The sequence below is a fragment of the Moschus berezovskii genome, chromosome 11 (genome assembly GCF_049115385.1).
Source record: "Moschus berezovskii isolate FMDL1 chromosome 11, NW_MosBer_1.0, whole genome shotgun sequence".
NCBI lineage: Eukaryota > Metazoa > Chordata > Mammalia > Artiodactyla > Moschidae > Moschus > Moschus berezovskii.
Window position 1 is genome coordinate 81,845,875 of NC_142470.1, and position 19,736 is coordinate 81,865,610.

The following is a 19,736-nucleotide window of genomic DNA, read 5'->3' on the forward strand; positions in this document are numbered from 1 at the left end:
GTGTAGGGGTGGAAGGACTGAACATGCCGACATGAATGAAAGCGGGCCGAAAGAGACGCCCCCTAAAATTATAAATCAAGCAATTTTATTATGTAAATATCTCATGGGGACCGTATGTCCTGGGAGAAGCAAGGTTTTCCATCTCCTGATTTATAACAACAGGTGCCTCCCCCTACATCTAGCGCGCCCAATCGTTGGTCTCTTCCGTGCCGGGCAACCTAGCGGTCACGTGCCCCTCCTGTCCTTCTCGCTCAGCGTGCAGCCTGCTTTGGGGACGAACGAGCCATGGCAGCTCTGCTGAGACCGGCCCGCTGGCTTCTCCGTGCCGCCGCGGCCCCGTACCTCCCGCTCTCCCTGCGCCTCCTCGCGGGTGGCCCGGGCCGGCCGCACGCCGCTCTCTGTCTCCGCGCCGCGCGAGCCAGGCCTGCTGCCGGGTGAGTCCCCGGCCGCTTCCCCCAGCCTTTCTGTATGCAGCTCGGCCGTGCCCCCGGGTCATGGACGGAGGCGATGGCCAGATCCTGCCTGTACTCTGTCCACACCTTTCTTCTGGCTCCTGGGCCTGGCGTCCCCCGGCCTCCGACCACACTCCCCAGCCGGAGGGGCGGAGTTTGGGTGGCGGGCTTGATCGCCTTCAGAAGGTCACGGGCATGGCATGCTTCCGGCATGGGTCGTAACTTTCGCCGCCTCGGACTAGGTATATTTGCTCTTGGGCTACGGACAGCCTAGGAAGTTAAGGGGGGCTTTGAAGGCTGCTGCCGGGGGTCAGGTGTTACTACTTAATTATTGACTAGGTTGGGTGCTGTCCCACGTGCAAGCCGTATTGCACCAGCTAGGACTTAGGTTTCGAGAGCTTTCTTTTTGGGAGGGAGGGTAGGTTGGGAATTCTGGGTGAGCTAGGGATAGCTTAAAGGTGGAAGTTTAATTATGACCCCTTAGGGTTTTTGCCTGCGTTTTGAGTGGTGTTCACCTGAGTGTTTACGAGGATGTGAGGTGGGTTGGGAGTTGTCAATGTAGGCTCCGTGTCAGTGAATGAATGAGCGGACACGTTGTAGGCCCTCCGTGGGAACCGGGGGTGCAAAGGCAAGTAGAGTACTCAGTGAGTGTCAAATTTGTGAATAAATATCCTCATGGATTGAGGTTTATCTGGTTAGTTTGGCATAGACTTTGCGAAGGAGAGGATGTGGAAGCTTGATGGAAGTGTTAATATGAGTAGTATTCTAATCACCTGAGAAGGGTGGATGGGCACTGAGGTTTTATAATTGAAGCAGAACTGATTTTGAAAGACTAGTGTTTATATAAATAAAGGTACTTTGGGAGACAGCATAAGGACTAAGAGCTGAGGATCTGGAATAGGCCAAGGCTGGACTGCAGGCTCCTCTGTATTATGCCACTGGACAAGTTAACGTTTACAGGCCTCAGTTTCCTGTGATTGCATGGATCTTTGTGAATCAGGTTGGAAACCAACTCTATGTGTAGAATTGTATAGAGGAAATGCTTTATGATTTCTTACACATCTGTGAAATATAGTCCACTTCTAACTTGGAGCCTGCCTGGATTTTCTCATTAGGCCTGATCATTGTGCCTTTAAAAGTTGTGCCTTTAAAAGAACTACATCTCTTGGCTTTCAACAAGATACTTTTGAGAAAGTTATGACCATTATTTCCATTTTTCTAGCCCTTAACATCCTCTTGAGACCAGAGGGTGGTGGATGTTACAGTTCATCTTCACTGCTGTAGTTGAGGAAAACAATAGAGAGAACACAGTCTAGTAGCAAGGGTGTTGGTCTGGGCCGTTGTCAGACCTGGGTTCCATTTCCTTGCTGCATTCCCTTACCTTAAAAAAAAAAAAAATCCAGAATCCAGACCCTGTCAGTGTAAGCGGGAGTTCCACCACTGGACCACCAGGGAATTCCTTTACCAACCTTTTTTGATCCTCATTGTTTGTAGAGGTAACAAGGCCTTTTCCCCCTTCTTTGTAAAACTCATTTCTTGCCGTTCAGGACTTAACTTTAAGAGATGACTCAACACTCCGTCTAAAAAAATGACTATTTTAGTTTATCACAGCGTGTCTCACTTGTTTGATCTTATCTGCTTGCTGTTTATTTCCTTAGTAGGAAGTAAGTTGTATAAGAGCAGAACTCGGTCTTGTTCACCACTTTGTGCTCAGCTCATAGCAAGTCAGTAAAGAAGTATTTGTTTTCTTGTTCTCTTGGACTTATAATACTTCTATACAGTTTCCTATCACAGCCTGTAAGCATGCCCACCTTTTTCCTACCTGAAAAACAAAACCTTTCCTGAAACTAGACTTAACCTTGCATGCTTCCCAATCTCTCCTTCCTGTCTGAACTCCTGTCTCTTTCATTTGCTAACTTAGAATTCACTGTTTGACTCACTGTAGTCGCACCACTAGGAAAAGCTATCATCGCCTTATTTAACTTTATTATGTGTATTTAAATTTTAGAATTTATGTGCCTTGAGGAACAGTTGCAAAATGTAGGGGGAGGCAGTAAATTAAATATCACCCTTAATTCTGTCACCCACAAAGAGCCATTAAGATATGTGGGTGTATGTATCTTGAAATTAGATATATGTGAGACGTAAGGATATTTCATCTAATTTTTCAAAGGGACTTCTTAATAACCAAATCCTCTCTAAGGCCTCGACCTCTGGCATTAGTCTCCCATTTTCCCCTTAATGAAACCCCCCCTTTTTTTTGATAAAAATTGATGATACCTCTCTTCCTTGATTTTTTTTTTTTCCTCTTTAAATTTTTTCTCACTTGCTTTGCCGCATTCTTTTTCCTCTGTTCATCTCTTAAATGCTGATGCCTTGTTGGGGGAGAGGGGAGCGTTGCGGAATGGAGGGATTTGTCCTTAGTCCTTTGGTTTTCTCATTTTTTTTTTCATTCCCTTGGGTGACTTCTTCCATTTTCAGGGTATCAGGCCATACTTCCCTACCTGATGATGGTAACAATTCCTCTCCTGGGTATGGACAGAAGCTAGGTACCTCCAACCGGTTGAACTATAGGTACTGCAAACCCATACATCTCAAGCTGGATTCACCACTTTACTGTACACCAGAAACTAATACACCTTTGTAAGTCAACTATACTTTAATTTAGAAAATTAAAAAAAATATATCAAACCGGATTCATCTTTCCTATTGTGTATCTGTTCCTCTTGTGTTTCCTGTTTTAGTGAACTTTGCTATTTCTATCAGTTTTCTAAAAGATTTTTCATTTACATTTCCTTGACACCTCCCTGTCCCCACCTCTATCCCTGTGTATTGATTGCTGAAATGATGATGTTCTAGTAGATCTGCTTCATTTGGAATAATTCCCCACCTTCTCCCCACATTATTCTGTAGTTCCCGTGATAATTTGATCATGTCATTGTCCTGCTTAGAATAGGAAATGGTGGTGGTTCCAGGGTAAGGTAATTCGTGATCTGGAGATGCCTATGGAGCTGCCCTTCATGTGAGTTCATTGCCATGGCATCCAGACTCTGCTTCAGAGTCCTTGACAGCAGGGCTTTTGAAACTATAATGAGTGTAGGAATGCTCTGGGAATCTTGTGAAAATGTGGATTCTGGTTTTGTAGGCATAGATAGGCAGGAGACAAGATTCTGCATTTTTAACAAGCCCCCCATGATAAAGGTGCTGCTGGCCTGGGAACCAGCAAGGCTTTGATGGGCCACATTGCACCTCTCCTTGCCTCTGATGGTGATTTCACTCTTGAAATATGTCTCCTCTGTTAAATCTCTGTTGCTGGCTTCTCACTGTTGACCACTCCCTTGTGCGAATTACTAAAGCATCACTTAACAATATTGAGTTTGTACCCACCAGCATTGCAGACTTCATTGTAAGCTCCTTGAAAGCAGGGGCTTTGTCTTTTTTTTTTTTCCGGTCTTACTCTTTTTGTTTCCCCTGGTGTCTTTAACTTTGTCGCAAATAGTAGGTGTCAGATGTTTGTTGAGTAAATCAATGAAAATCTTAGACATTGAGGAAGGAATATTTGTGAGAGGCAGAGGAGTTTGAAGGGGTATTTCCATTCATGTAATCCATTGGAGCGCCACAAATTCACCCTGATCTTGATTTCCAGGAATGTCTGAGGACAGATGAGTATTAACGAGTGAAATTATAGAATTTATTCATCAGTCCTTACGTGCTTATCAGAGGAAGGGTAAGCGTTGAGCTAAATCAGTTTGGGTGGCAGGCCTGGATTGAGCATTGTCTTAAAGGTGAAGAGCACATATTATCTTATGACAGACTGTTGTGACTTCTAAAATCGAAAGGAAAGAAAAGTTTTCCTTGTTTACCTCTCATTAAAAAAAACTTTTTCAGCAAATGTCAAAAGTCTGTCTTGGTCCCTTGGAGTTGCGATTCAGCCTCTACTCCTTTTATCAATTACAGAGGACAATGATAGGCATGTGTGTGGCTTATTATATTGATATATGTGCTGCCCATAGAAGAATATAGTAATGTGGCATTTCAGAGACAAGAGAGATATGTTTGTTTGGCGGTAGGGTATTGCTCGTGTTTAAGAGGACACTTGGTACTGACTAGTCAGTGTTAACAGAGGAAGAAATTGGCAGGTTGAACTGCAGTACTTTGGCCACCTCATGCAACGAGTTGACTCACTGGAAAAAACTTTGATGCTGGGAAAGGTTGGGGGCTGGAGGAGAAGGGGACGACAGAGAATGAGGTGGCTGGATGGCATCACCGACTCTGTGGACATGAGTTTGAGTGTACTCCGGGAGTTGGTGATGGACAGGGAGGCCTGGCGTGCTGTGATTCATGGGGTCGCAAAGAGTCGGACACGACTGAGCGACTGAACTGAACTGAACTGAACTTTTATCCCATGTGTCTCTGTGGGGTGGGATGTAGTGGAAGTTGACACTGCAAAGGCCAGTCAGTTGATTAGAGAGTTGGTTGGAAGCCATTGAAGGGTTTTGAGAGGCCCAGGTCTTGACAGTTTACAGAGACTCTGGGGGAGATAGGGACGGGGAATGGATCGACCAGTGAGGGACGGGGAATGGATCGACCAGTGAGGAACAACGTTTATACTGCACATCAGGGTTAATGGGGCCTCAACTAGGTGGTGCAGGACTGAAGACAAGATGGATTTCTTTTCTGAGAGAACAGGAGCTTGGCAAGGCTGTTAGAGTTAGGAAGGATCGAGTTGGAGATGAGGATAACGGATAGTACCTTTGGTGCAGATCTTTACCATTGTCAAATTGTGTGTGTGTGACTGTATCACATGCATTTCATCGTCTGTGCATTGTCTTACTAGAGATTAGGAAACTGAGGCTTGGAATCGTGAAGTAATTTATCAGAATCTCCACAGCTGGGATTCATCCCCAGATGCTGAGATTCTCAGTTCTGCATATGTTGTGTTTTAGGTACTGAAGGGATGACTTGTGGACATAAAAAGATTTTTTAGAAGGCAGTACCTAATACATTATAAATTGAGGGATGAAAGGTGATCACAAGTAAGTAAGCACATGATAAGATCTCAGAATGTAAACTCCGGAGGAAATACGGAGAATAATCTAATCTATCCCACTGTTTTATAGATTCTGCAGAGTATCTTGCTCAGCATCATATTGTAGGTCCCAGCCTGGTTAACTGATTTATCACTTCCTATCAAAGCTGAGGCAAAGGAGACCTCCCTCTGGACTGGAGGAGCCAGAGATGGAGGGGACATCTGGGTAGGTGGATAGGAATGGCATTGGCATTTCAAGCCTGGAAACTGTTATCAAGTGTAGAAGGGCTGCAAGTGACTTTTTTATTCTAAATTCTGTGACTTACCATAAAACAGAAAGCATTGTTTGGGGGAACAGCTTAACTGGACAAGACTTTCTGGAGAAATGAGGTCTTGCAAAATTCAGGGAGATTTTTCAGGGAGAAAATAGTGCAGGGAGAAAGTTCACTGTGACAGCTTTACAAAAGATTTTTTAAAAGATCAATCAGATAAATTGAATTGTTGTTCAGTCACTAAATTGTGTCCGACTCTTTTTGACCCCATGAACTGCAGCACGCCAGGCTTCCCTGTCCTTCATTATCGTCCAGAGTTTGCTCAAACTCATGTCATTGAGTTGGTGATGCCATCCGACCATCTCTTCCTCTGTTGTCCTTTTCTTCTGCCCTCAATCTTTCCCAGCATCAAGGTCTTTTCCAATAAGTCTGCTCCTCACATCAGGTGGATCAAGTATTGGAGCTTCACTTCAGCATCAGTCCTTCCAGTGAACATTCAGGGTTGATTTCCTTTAGGATTGACTGGTTTGATCTCCTTGTTATAACTTAATTTTGTTTTCAGCAAGAATGTGAGAAAAATAAAGAGCTTGATGCAATAGTTATTTCAGAATATTTGCTTAAGTAAATAAAGCTGCAGAAATAGGTCTTTGTCTACTTGGTATCCAAAAACATTTTCCTAACAGAAGTGTAATATTTTGGGAAACATTGCGTTATGAGGTTCGTGACATTGTACAGGAGACAGGGACCAAGACCATCCCCATGGAAAAGAAATGCAAAAAAGCAAAATGGCTGTCTGGGGAGGCCTTACAAATAGCTCTGAAAAGAAGAGACGCGAAAAGCAAAGGAGAAAAGGAAAGATATAAGCATCGAATGCAGAGTTCCAAAGAATAGCAAGGAGAGATAAGAAAGCCTTCCTCAGTGATCAGTGCAAAGAAATAGAGGAAAACAACAGAATAGGAAAAACAAGAGATCTCTTCAAGAAAATTAGAGATTCCAAGGGAACGTTTCATGCAAAGATGGGCTTGATAAAGGCCCGAAATGGTATGGACCTAACAGAAGCAGAAGATATTAAGAAGATGTGGCAAGAATACACAGAAGAACTGTACAAAAAAGATCTTCACAAGCAAGATAGTCACGATAACGTGATCACTGACCTAGAGCCAGACATCTTGGAATGTGAAGTCAAGTGGGCCTTAGAAAGCATCACTACAAGCAGAGCTAGAGGAGGTGATGGAATTCCAGTTGAGCTATTTCAAATCTTGAAAGAGAATGAGATGGCTGGATGGCATCACCGACTCTATGGACATGAGTTTGAGTGAACTCTGGGAGTTGGTGATGGACAGGGAGGCCTGGCATGCTCTGATTCATGGGGTCGCAGAGAGTTGGACACGACTGAGCGACTGAACTGAACTGCGTTATCTCTTTTTACATCGATTCCTGTTTGGTAAATGCTGTTTACAGGCTTAGGGTTGTGATAACTTGGCTAAAGTTACACATCTTGTAAATGGCAGAGCCTGAATTCAGGTCAGTCTGCAGGACTCAAGCCCATGCTCTTAAAACTGGTGTTTCCACTATGCCATGAAGTCTTCTGTTTTTGTCTCTAAAATTGATACATAATAGGCAGAGGATAAATTAATTCTCTCTAGAGTTGGACTGTGAAGAAAGCTGATCCGGGAAGAATTGATGCTTTTGAACTGTGGTGCTGGAGAAGACTCTTGAGAGTCCCTTGGACTGCAAGGAGATCCAACCAGTCCATTCTAAAGGAGATCAGTCCTGGGTGTTCATTGGAAGGACTGATGTTAAAGCTGAAACTCCAATACTTTGGCCACCTTATGCGACGAGTTGACTCACTGGAAAAGACTCTGATGCTGGGAGGGATTGGGGGCGGGAGGAGAAGGGGACGACAGAGAATGAGATGGCTGGATGGCATCACCGACTCGATGGATGTGAGTTTGAGTGAACTCTGGGAGTTGGTGATGGATAGGGAGGCCTGGCGTGCTGTGATTCATGGGGTCGCAAAGAGTCGAACACGACTGAGCGACTGAACTGAACTGATGTACTTAGTGTGTATTCTTTAGTTATATTTACTGGCTACTTCTGAAAAGTCTAAGATACTTGGGGGAAATGTGTAAATCTCTGCAAATTAGATGATTTTATGTGAGATTTGAATGTATAGAAAGTTCAGGTTCAAAGATATATGGCAGGGCTTCCTTCGCACATAAGGATTATTTCTGTTTCATGTTTGTGAATCAGGGACAGCCTGTATTTCTGCAGTGTGAAATACCTCTGATTTCATGGTTTGGCCTGCATGTTAGACTTGCTTTATTAAAATAAATGGTTTAAGGGTTGTTTGCTTTTTGTAAACACATATGCTAGTCTGACCTTAATTTATTAACTATTTTTTTTACTTAAATGTTTCAGATTTATTTAGAAAGATGGGGAATGCTTTTGTCATTAATGATCCTTTAAAAAACCTCATACGTTTATCTTGGAAATGGGTCTTAATAATTCAGTACCTACATCTAGAAAATGTTTGAAGAGTGCTTTAGAATTCTTCAGAATTTTAGGTATATTTTAGATCTCTTGTTCATTTGTAGAGGTAAGAAGAGCTTTGTAGCATCTTCATTTTTCTTCATTAACTTGGTTTTGGATAAGGGAGATTTAGAAACACTTAAAACATACCATATTATTGTCTTGGTTTGAGATGATTCCATGTGGGAGGTTATCAAGACACATTGTCAGACAGTTATTCAAGAGGCTACTTTGCATACAATTTATGTGCTTGTGATTTTATTTAAAGCAAAGGTCAAAACTTTCTTCCCTACCAATTTATACTTCTGGACATTTTTGCTATTATGCTATGAATTTCAGTATTTAGTAACTAATAAAAAAGCTTTGTATAAATTTTACTCAAAAGATGACCTATGTGGATAGTAGTTGACATAGTTTATTACTAATTGTGTTTCATTTTGTAGAGGTCTACTGAGCCAAGCCAGGCTACATTCCATTGCTGCTGAAAAAAAGAATTATCTTCAGGAGGAGCCCGCCTCTTCTCATAGGAGGAACGCCAGCCAATTTGATTGGGCTTTGATGAGGCTAGATAATTCTGTCCGAAGAACTGGCCGCATCCCTAAGACTCTTCTACAAAAAGTCTTTGATAACACCTGTCATTCAGGTATTTCAAGATTTTCTATTCAAAAAGTTGTACTTAAATTCTGGTAAGCTCATTACAGAGCACATTATTTGGTACTTCAAATTTTGTCATTTCTATTTGTGATTTTATGTTATGGTTGTGATTTTTTTTTTGTTTTTCCAACTCAGCAAAGTTTTGAGTGAAACATTTTGTTTTGCATATTTATTTCAAAATCAGCAAAAAAAATTGTCTTTTCCCACAGTTTATAAAAGAATCACTTTCAGTGCTAAATTTTCATGGAAGATACTAGTTTTTATCTTCTCTTGTAAAGTGTCTGCTTTCCCTCAGATGGTCACACATGAAAATTTCCAGGAAGACTGAAGACTGATAATCATTATTTCATTTTCACTTAGCTGTTAACATTTGAGTCACTTATGCAACTTTGATAATCTGACAGAAACTTAACAGGCCCTCAACTCCCCCCCCCACCCAAAAAAAAAACCTGACCATACAGACTCACACAAAATCCTGAATGCAAGCCACACCAGCTTCCCAAAGCTCATCCATGATTTCAGTCACATTAAGAAGCGGTAGAATCTAATGGTGAGGAATACCCAAGAAGTATCAGTAATAACTGGCATTTAAAGACAGTTTTTATCATTTTCTGCCTTTGATTTATTGAGTTACATGGCTATCACAGCAGTCAATTTTAGAACATTTCTATCACCCCCAGAAGAAACCTCCACACCCCTAAACATCAGCCCTCAAACCTGCATCCCTTCTAGCCCTAGACAACCGCTAGTATACTTTCTTAAAGATTTGATTAATCTGGCTACTTTATATGAACAGAATCTTGGCAATAAGTAAACTTGGCAATAAGTTTATTTTTGTTTTGAAATCAGCTTTCAGGGACATGTGGCTTAAGGGAGAAGGAAGTTAGTGTTTGTAATGGATTGTAAACCTAAATAGAATATTCATGGATTTTAATTGGGCTGCTTTTTACTTTTTGCATAAGATACTGAGAACCTTAGCCTTTCAGTTGCAAGAAGTAGTGCATATAAACTAGCTTCTTTGTATTTATGTACTCTATAGTCTTGCAGATTGTATAGATCTCTAACCTTAGCTTCCCTAAGAAAGCAGACCAATTTTTAAAATTATTACTAACATTTTAAATTATACCTGATGATTGAGATAGGATTTTTCCGATTTATTAGGACCCTTTCAGTATTATCTTTAGTGAGGCAGGAAATAAGTATTTAAGTATTTACAGATTTCAGTTTAGGTTTTGATGTTTAACTGTGTGATACTGGGTACTGTGTTAAATATTAACCATTAACCTGTTTTCATAGGTAGCCCAGGTGGTAATCAAGCCTTGCTTCTGCTGCGCAGCTGTGGGTCTCTCTTGCCTGAACTAAAGCTCTCTGAGAGAACAGAATTTGCTCACAAGATATGGGATGAACTTCAGAAATTGGGTATGATTGTTTGAATATATGATGTGTATAAAGGGTGTGGATATTTTTTTCTTGTAGTTAAAAAGAATTTCTTTGCATAAATGCTGTCGTTCAGTTTTATGGAGGGGTTTACTTGATTCATATTTTTTTGTGTGTGATAGGACTTATTTGGTGAGTTATAGTGACATCTAGAGGCATTAAGAATAAATAATTTTTCATAACAAGTAATACTTCACAGGTAAATTAAAAAGAACAAAATAGGCATTTGGTCTTTCAAAGTTACAAATGCACATACTGTTTGACCAAGTAGTTCTGTTTGTTAAAATATATTGACATATCAAGCATTTCAGTGTTTTAATATGTTTTATTTTTAAAAAGTGTCTTTTGAGGTATACTTGATTTACAAATTATTTTAACTTCAGGTGTACAACATAGACCATTTGTTAGAATTTAGATAGATATACTCACATGTGCAAAAGGATATTCTTCATTGTAGCTTGTTTGCAGTGGTAAGAAATTGGAACCAACTCTAATGTCCCTCACTAGGGGCATTGGTTAAATAAATTAGAGTGTACATAAAATGGAATATGGTGCAACCATAAAAAACTAAATGAAGTTCTTCATATACTAATGTGGGGTGTTCTCCAAAATATAGTTAAAAATTAGGATGCAGAATAGGGTGTATAGTTGGCTACCATTCTGAAGAAAAATGTTTATATGTGTCTGTGCATATAATAAAATGTTTCTGGAAGGGTAATATACACTAGCTGTAATTTTTACTCTACTTTTTTCTTTTAAAATTAAACTATAGTTGATTACTCTGGCTTCCCAGGTGGCTCAGTGGTAAAGAATCTGCCTGCCATTGTAGGAGATGTGGATTTGATCCCTGGGTGGGGATGATCCCCTGGAGGAGGAAATGGCAACCTCCTCCAGTATTCTTGCCTGGGAATTCCAATATCTTTTTATACTTTTTCAATTTGGGACTGTGAACGTAGTACCTATTCAAAAAATAGTGTAAAAGATAATTTGATAAATTTCAATGTTCATTTCTGATTTAAGAAAATCTTCACAAACTATGTATGTCTATATGTCAGTCACACAATTTAAAGACGCATGTTGAACTCAGAGAAGTATTTGTGAGAATGGGTTATATTCCAAAATAGAAAAGAGCCCTTACACAGTAGTCACAACATTTAATACCTCAATAGAAAGACATGTAGTATTTTCTAATTTAACTTTTCAGAAATACCTTTCCTCTACACTGTATATCCTTTGTGAGAGTAAAATTCATAGCATCTTTTTCTCTTTGCCAGTAGACCAATGCTTTGAACTTACTACACTTGTTAAATAGTTGTTGAATTAATATTGTTAGAAACCTGGTAGGTTGCAACTATGACTTGTTCGCAGACTTTTAAACTGTAAGAGATTTTTTTTTTTTTTGCCTTGTCGTACAGCATGTGGCATCTTAGTTCCTTGACCAGGGGATAGGGCCTATGCCTGTTGCCTTGAAGTGTGGCATCTTAACCACTGCATCACCAGGAAAGTCCCAAGTTATAAGAGACTTTTTAGCTTAGATAACATGCCCAAAGTTACAAAATGAGCTGTGAAAGAGCTGAGACTGGAACGGAGTTTTCCAGAGTAAAGGGGATTCTGGAGGAAGCATTGGAAATGGTAGGCCCTCATTTCAGCGTTGCGACATATTACATTTTTTACAATGAAATTACTTCTGGTGTATTCTTGGCCCCATTCTGTTAATATATGTCTCCTTTTTTTGTTCAAGTTGTTTCATCTCTTTTGGAGTGTTCTTTGTTTCTTACTCTTGAAAGAAATCCATTTTTCAAGCTATAATTTAAATCTCTCCAATCCAGAGTTTTACTTGCAGTCCCAATTTGTGTCTCATCGGTTGCCTGCATTAGAGTTGTCAATTTGTCTTTTTAATATTAATAGATATTCTTCTCTTGGCGGCTGATGATCTCATTCATATTTGAATCTTCGTCATGAACCTTCCAGGGTTTTGCATATGTTGGGTACTAAAGTAGTAATAGTTGAAATTGTAGAAAATGTTTAAGCAAATTGAACTTCAAAAAAAATTTAAATTCTACTTCATTAAATAGTGAGACTTTAACATGGTTCAATTTTGAAAGGCTCAGTAAAGTTTATAGTGAAAGTTTTGGGCCGATGTTCCCCAGACACCCAGGTCCACTCTTGTCAGTCAAATCTTAACTTAAAAAAAAAATTCTCTCAGATAATAATCACATTTTGGAAAAGGATAGATGTAATTTTTTTTTTTGTATAAAACTGTTTTCTTACAAAGGCTATTAATTTATTTGAAACTGCACAAAACTTTGATTACTAGAGCTCTGATTTAGAGACAGAGGTAGGGATAAAAACTGCCCTGCATGAAAAAGCACAAACTGTTTTTAAGTATTAGTATTAGGGCAGGTCCACATTTAATACGATTACATAATCTTGATGAAGGGAACTATATAATGACATCTTCAAGTCTCTGTTTTTCTTGAACAGTAGAATGCCAAGCTAATAAGTTTAACTGCACATAAAAGCCCTGTGAAATGACATAAAAGTGTCAGACCTTTACTGTGGGCAAGCACAAGGTAATACATGGAGGAGAAAATAATTGTCCAGATTACACCAATGGATGAGTGAGTGCTGATCTAGCAAGAAACCTGGCTTCTATCTAAAATAGTAATGTTTTAGAATATTCTTTTGAATTTGAACAAAGTAAGTTGATGATAAATTGTAAAATTACTACATAATGAGATTGAACAAGAACATGATATTGTAACATTAGAAGTAATGAACAGTACAGCCAGAGCCATGAGATAGTATTAAAGGTATACAGGTATATGGTAAGATACATAAGGACAAGCTGTTTTATAGCTTTTTATTGTTAAAGTAGGATGCTTTAGGATGATGTTCCTAAACTTTGAGTTTTTAGTGTAAATTTTAGACAGTTAAAGACTTTCTTAATTCACTCTGTGAAAGATACAGTATTTGTTTTTTAAATAATTCATTTTGAGAAATGACCCATGAAATTAACTAGACATAATAGTAAATATGGGGATAACATTTTTAATGAAATTCACAGAAATATTTTTGTCATCTGCAGAACTATGTTATTGTGGCATAAATAAAGAAATGAAACCTAGTAGAGTTATGTTAACTTTTATCTTGACCATAAAATCTTCCTGAAAAACCACAGTAGATGTCACTTACCTGGATTTTGAGCAGTATTCTCAGCATTTCCAACATACTAGAGGAAATATTTTTTCTAGAGGAATATTAGAGGGAAATGCACACTAGAGGAAGCAATTTCTGACCAGAAGGGAATACTATGCTTCATAATTAAGAGACCTTTTAATACTTGAATAGATGGTTGCGTGTAACTGTGCTTTAATTCAATAGTTACTCTTGTATACTTAGTTTGCTCTGTTCTGACAGGATTTCTACATGGATGGGTCTAAATATGGGGTAAAATTCTGAATTGATCATTTTACTCTTTTTGTTACATTTAAGTACACATATTTTAGTTGTGGTAAAGGGTATGACTGTTCTTCTAAAAATTTTATATGAATTTCACTTGTAGGTACTGTGTATGATGTAAGTCACTATAATGCTTTGCTTAAAGTCTACCTTCAAAATGAGCATAAATTTTCACCAACTGACTTCTTGGCAAAAATGGAAAAAGGAAACATTCAACCAAATCGAGTAAGTAGTTGCTATTACAGGTGTGTTTATTGGTCATATCAACTTTTGTTTTTAACCAATAAAAAAAATTTTTATTAAAAAGTATTTACTGGCGCATTTCTTTGACAGGTGACATACCAAAGGTTGATTGCTGCTTATTGTAACATGGGAGATATTGAAGGTGCCAGGTATGTAGTTTTATAAATGTATGTTTAAGCAAACAAATATGTAAGTCTTGTAGACCTAGAATATAGTCACATTTTTTTTTTTAATTTTTACTTAGAAAATTATTTCAGAAGGATTTTATCCTAGCGAATTTGGTCATATGACTTCGATAAAATATTAAATTGTATAAGAGGGGAAAGACAATTGAAAATTACTATTTTAATTAAAAGTATAATTTACTGGAGCAGAAGTTTAAAATTGTTGGGTTAAAAGCTCGTTTTACTTTTTTTGTTCCTTAAATTGCTGTTTCCAAAAACAAATGTTGGTAACCATTTACATTGTATTCATTTATAAAACTGATAATATTCTCTTTATTTCACAAATGTTTTATATAAAATCAGTTGTGACATTGTTCATGTATAGTTTATTCCTACTTTTCGATGGAGGGTTTAGAAAATAAGGAATAAGAAATGTACAATCTCATTTTTAATGAAATGAATCTTGTTAAACTCTATGCTTTTTGAAGGTTAATTAGTAGTACAGAAGAAACAGTCAGATTTTTTAAATTTACCCTCTGTCTTTAACAAATGTACTTGAAAACTATTGATACAACTTCAGGGAGTGGGATTTTTGTGTGCACATATTGCAAAAAGTGTTTTTCACGTATTTCCAAGAAGTATTTTTGTCTCTTTTGTTGCAGCACGATTCTTGGATTTATGAAAACTAAGGATCTTCCAGTCACCGAAGCAGTATTCAGTGCTCTTGTCACAGGGCATGCAAGATCTGGGTAATGCTCAGCCTAGGGATTTGCTCTTAAGTGAGGTTTAATTTATTGGAAACTATTGTAGAAAATTCTTAAAACTGTGTTTAACTCTCAAAAAACTCTTTTGAGTCTATGTGGTAGAATATGCACATCTTAATATAAGTTATTCTTAAATTATCTGTTTCATTAAATTTTTATTTGAAGGTTTTCAGTCTTAAAAACTGAACTTGATCCAAAGTAACTGACTTTGTAAAGTTTATTAACTGTTTTGCTAGTGTCCTAGAAAATATTTTTATTTTTGAAGCATATTTTACTAAATGTTATTCTTTCCCAAAAAGATAAATTTGAGTCATAACATACCGAGGGGAAGAGGGCACATTATTTAATGTCTGTAATTACTGTATAATTTGGTTTCTCTTTTTGAAAAGTTACCTATAAAAATTTGAGAAATTAAGGATCTTTATTATTTTGGAAACCTATTACTAGTTTAATATGTATTTTAATACATGTTAATATATATACATCTTTAATATATATCTAATATGTATTTTTCCTTTTCTGGTGTTATGATTCTAAATGTTTGTACTTAAGAATTTTTAATAAGCAGAGGTAATATATTCTAGATTAAATGATATGACATTTGGCAGTATTATAGTAATCTGTTTTATTTTCTTTGAATTACTGTGCAGAGATATGGAGAATGCAGAAAATATTCTCACAGTAATGAAAGAGGCTGGAATTGAGCCTGGTCCAGACACATACCTAGCTCTATTGAATGCATATGCTGAGAAGGGTGATATTGACCATGTTAAACAGGTGTGACTTACATAAATAAATAAACATACTTTTAAATCATTTGTATAAACTCTTAAATTTTGTGTGACATGGAAAAGTGTAGTGTATATCTGTTTTTAATGATATCTCTTATAGACAGTCTTGAAGGAGAATTCTTACTATAGTTCAGTACTTTGCTGTTGATGTAACAGTTATTGCTGAAACAGAATATTTTCTGTTTTACAAAAGGAGTCTTAAACCTTTAGATGATGTGTGTCCTCAGTGTCTCAGTCGTTTCTGACTCTTTGTAACCCCGTGGACTGTAGCCTGATAGGCTCCTCTGTCCATGGGAATTTTCTAGGAAAGAATACTAAAGCGAGTTGCCATTTCCTACTGCAGGGGATCATCCCGACCCAGGGATTGAACCCATGTCTCTTTGAGTCTCTTGCATTGGCAGGCAGGTTCTTTACCACTGCACCATGTGTATAAATTTCTTAAATCTTGGTATTTTAATTTATTTGAAAGTGAAAGTGAAGTCGTGCAGTCGTGTCCGACTCTTTGTGACCCCGTGGACTGTAGCCTACCAGGCTCCTCCATCCATGGGATTCTCCAGGCAAGAGTACTGGAGTGGGTTGCCATTTCCTTAATTTATTTAGATTCAATTTAAAAAAATTCGCATCTCACTTGTTCTTTTAATTTCTGGACCTTTCTTTAGACCCTGGAGAAAGTGGAGAAGTCTGATCTTTATCTTATGGATCGTGATTTATTGCAAATTATCTTGAGCTTCAGTAAAGCTGGGTATCCTCAATATGTCCCAGAAATTTTGGAAAAAATTACATATGAAAGAAGATATATTCCAGGTAGTTTAAAGTTTTTATTTTCATAATTTTTCTAAAAATAAGAATTACTATTTTTACATGACGGAATGGACATTCTCTAGCAATAGGGTATTGTGGTAGATGAACATAGGATTCTTTTAAAGCTTTAATAAACTGAAAAAATTGAGTTAATAAATTCATGGGAATATTTTTATTTGAAAGTATTTATTATTTAGGCAGATAAATCCTTTTTGGTATTTGCAGTTCATAAGTTTGTCTTTCATGTTGATATCAATGGGAAATCGGTAACAGATTTGTTTAAATCAGTAACAAAAGATGTCTTTGTTTTCTTTCCAGATATAATGAACCTCATTTTGCTTTTAGTCACTGAAAAATTGGAAGATACGGCATTGCAGATTTTATTAGCATGTCCTATATCAAGGGAAGGCAGTCTGAATGACTTTGGCAGTTTCTTTTTACGACACTGTGTGACTATGAATACGGTATTCAAATAGTCCATTTTTACTTTGTAGACAGTGTAATCGGTAGTGAAATAAGATTGTTTAAAATTGAAGACCATTATTATGAGACTAGATCAACTATTAATATAAATACTAAGAAAGCTTTGTTTTTGTATTGGAAGAGTATTGGGCAGAAAGAGGATGAGGGGTTCACACTTTTTTTTTGGTCTCAAAAGCAGTAGAATATTTGCAGGTCAAATGGTAGGATATTTGCAGATTCATCTGATGTGTTGTACCTTTCTTTTCTAGCCTGCAGAGAAGCTTAAAGACTACTGTACGAAGTTAAAGGAAGCCCAGCTGCACATGTCGCCTGTGCAGTTCACACTTCAGTGTGCTCTAGTGACTCAAAAATTTGGTACTGTATTCTCATAATTAGAACTCAAATAAGTAAGTTTTGCTGAGGTAGCTTTGATATATTTTATGGTATCTCTTTCAGATTTGGCAAAAGTTCTGATGAAGGCTTTGAAGGAAGAAGGTTTTCCTATCAGAACTCATTATTTTTGGCCGTTACTAGTTGGACATCAGAAGGAGAAAAATGTTCAAGGTTTGGTTTTACCTTTTACAAATATAGTGGTTCAGATATCCAGTATAACAGTTTCTGTACACATTTAATTGAATTATTTGAGGAAACATACTTATTAAATCTTATGAGGAAATAGAATTGGTATAAGTCATGGTTAAATATTAGGTGAAAGCTTAAAAGATAAACATAATGGATTTCTTTCATCTTAATTTCATTTCTTATTTCATCTGTAATCTTGGTATTCAAACTTGTGATTGTGGCTTTAAATAGTTCATCATTTTTAAGTTCTTCAAAAAACTCTTTAGTTCTTGATTTTACATACATATAGTGTTTGAAATTAGTTTATCTAGCCTTATTAAAGTCAAAGTTATATACCATACAACCAGACCATTTTCTTTCTGGACCAGTCTGTTTTACTGAGCTGTTACAATAATAAGAAAGGCAAGAGAACTTTTATTGCAAAATAAGTGCTCATGGCCTGACAGCCTACTGATTGAAGGACAGAAATGTTCAATCTTTCAGGTTCTTAAGTACGTTTAAGCATTTAGCATACTTTTCCCTGTACACATGGGATGTCTATAGGATATGAATAAGAATTGAACAAATATTAAATTTTAGAGTACAGTATCTAATTCCTTGGTTTGCATTATTGGTAATTCAGAAAGAGTAGTCTCATAAAAAGATGCTTTTAACAGAAGTACTTCCCCCTTGGGGAAACAAAAAAATGGTCTTTTTCATTTTATCTTGCTGTATAATGTGCTTTAGAATGAGATGCAGGGTTGTTAGTATGACATTGGGTGACAAACAGAATGCACAAACAACCAAAATGTGCTTTTAGCAGACTTTCACATTGCAATTTTGTTTTAAATATATAGCTGTCTTCTGGTTTAAAGGAAATAGTGAAACAAGTATTCCCTAATTGTTTCTGGCTCTAAAAGTATCTAAATCCTTTTTAGAAAAATCTTTGGGAAAACATTATGTTAGTTGATTAACTCTTTGCGTATCCTCCAGTTCTGAAAGCTCCAAGAGGTAACCTTTAACCTAGTATTTTTGAGCCGCAGAAAATCTACATCATTCCATGAAAATCCTTGGGCATATTAGTATTGTCCACTGTACAGAGATATGAAAATACTTTGAGTGCTTCTGTTGAAACCTTTGTTTGTTCATCAGGTCAGTTTTCCTTTTCTCAACCTATCACAGTATCTAGACTTGAATTGTTTACTACATTTTACTACCTAGTAAACATGAAAGAATTCAGATAATTTCTTTCCATAGTTGTATCTCAGTCGAGTAGAAAAGTGGACTCTTATCTCCCGGCCCTCTTTTCTTACTCTTAGGATCAAAGGTACCTTTTTGAAAGCTCACATTATATTAATGAAGCAACTGAGAGCCCAGAGAGATTCAGTGACTGGTCTTAGGTTCTACATGTAGTTGTCCGTAGTGCTTGGATTAAAACACAGTTTCTGTCCTCCTGTTTTACATACTCATTGTTAATACCTTAACAACTCCATATTTAGGCATTGGTAAATATACTGTATTTGTTTTCTAAAAATTCTTAGCTATTAGTTAAAAATTAGGTATTGATTTTTGAATTAAGGACATTTTTAAAAAGTGGTACCAAGTTATTTTAATCAATGAAGATTTTTAACCGGAATAATAGGAAAACTGAGGAAGTTTAGCCTGAGAGTACAAGATTGTCAGCTGGTTTATAGATTTTAAAAACTCATTTCTCCCTTGCAAGTAGTCCTGAAAATAAAGTATGTATTCTATAGACTTTTCTTCATGTAACAGGGAAATGACTGTATATATTTTAAATAGTTTCATTCAATTCAGTCACTCAGTCGGGTCAACTCTTTGCGACCCCATGGACTACAGCATGCCATGCTTCCCTGTCGATCACCAACTCCCGGATCTTGCTCAAACTCAGGTCCATCGAGTTGGTGATGCCATCCAACCATCTTATCCTCTGTTGTCCCCTTCTCCTGCTCCCCTCAATCTTTCCCAACATCAGGGTCTTTCCAGTGAGTCAGTTCTTTGCATCTGTTGGCCCAAGTATTGGAGCTTTAGTTCTTCCAATGAATATTCAGGACTGATTTCTTTTAGGATTGACTAGTTTGATCTTGCAGTCCA

At 37.4% G+C, this 19,736-nt stretch overlaps 1 protein-coding gene across 1 annotated transcript in view; it reads left to right on the top strand.

Moving 5' to 3' along the window:
* The first annotated feature begins 232 nt into the window (after nucleotides 1–232).
* The window catches only part of LRPPRC (leucine rich pentatricopeptide repeat containing), a 102,603-nt gene continuing 83,099 nt past the window's right edge, over nucleotides 233–19,736 (top strand). The window contains exons 1-11 of the mRNA XM_055399100.2: nucleotides 233–434; nucleotides 8,729–8,928; nucleotides 10,236–10,358; nucleotides 13,942–14,063; nucleotides 14,172–14,230; nucleotides 14,908–14,994; nucleotides 15,660–15,786; nucleotides 16,460–16,604; nucleotides 16,920–17,065; nucleotides 17,333–17,438; nucleotides 17,520–17,627. Coding sequence (XP_055255075.2) covers nucleotides 286–434; nucleotides 8,729–8,928; nucleotides 10,236–10,358; nucleotides 13,942–14,063; nucleotides 14,172–14,230; nucleotides 14,908–14,994; nucleotides 15,660–15,786; nucleotides 16,460–16,604; nucleotides 16,920–17,065; nucleotides 17,333–17,438; nucleotides 17,520–17,627 — 1,372 coding nt within the window. The 5' untranslated portion in view covers nucleotides 233–285. The remainder of the gene's footprint in view (nucleotides 435–8,728; nucleotides 8,929–10,235; nucleotides 10,359–13,941; nucleotides 14,064–14,171; nucleotides 14,231–14,907; nucleotides 14,995–15,659; nucleotides 15,787–16,459; nucleotides 16,605–16,919; nucleotides 17,066–17,332; nucleotides 17,439–17,519; nucleotides 17,628–19,736) is intronic.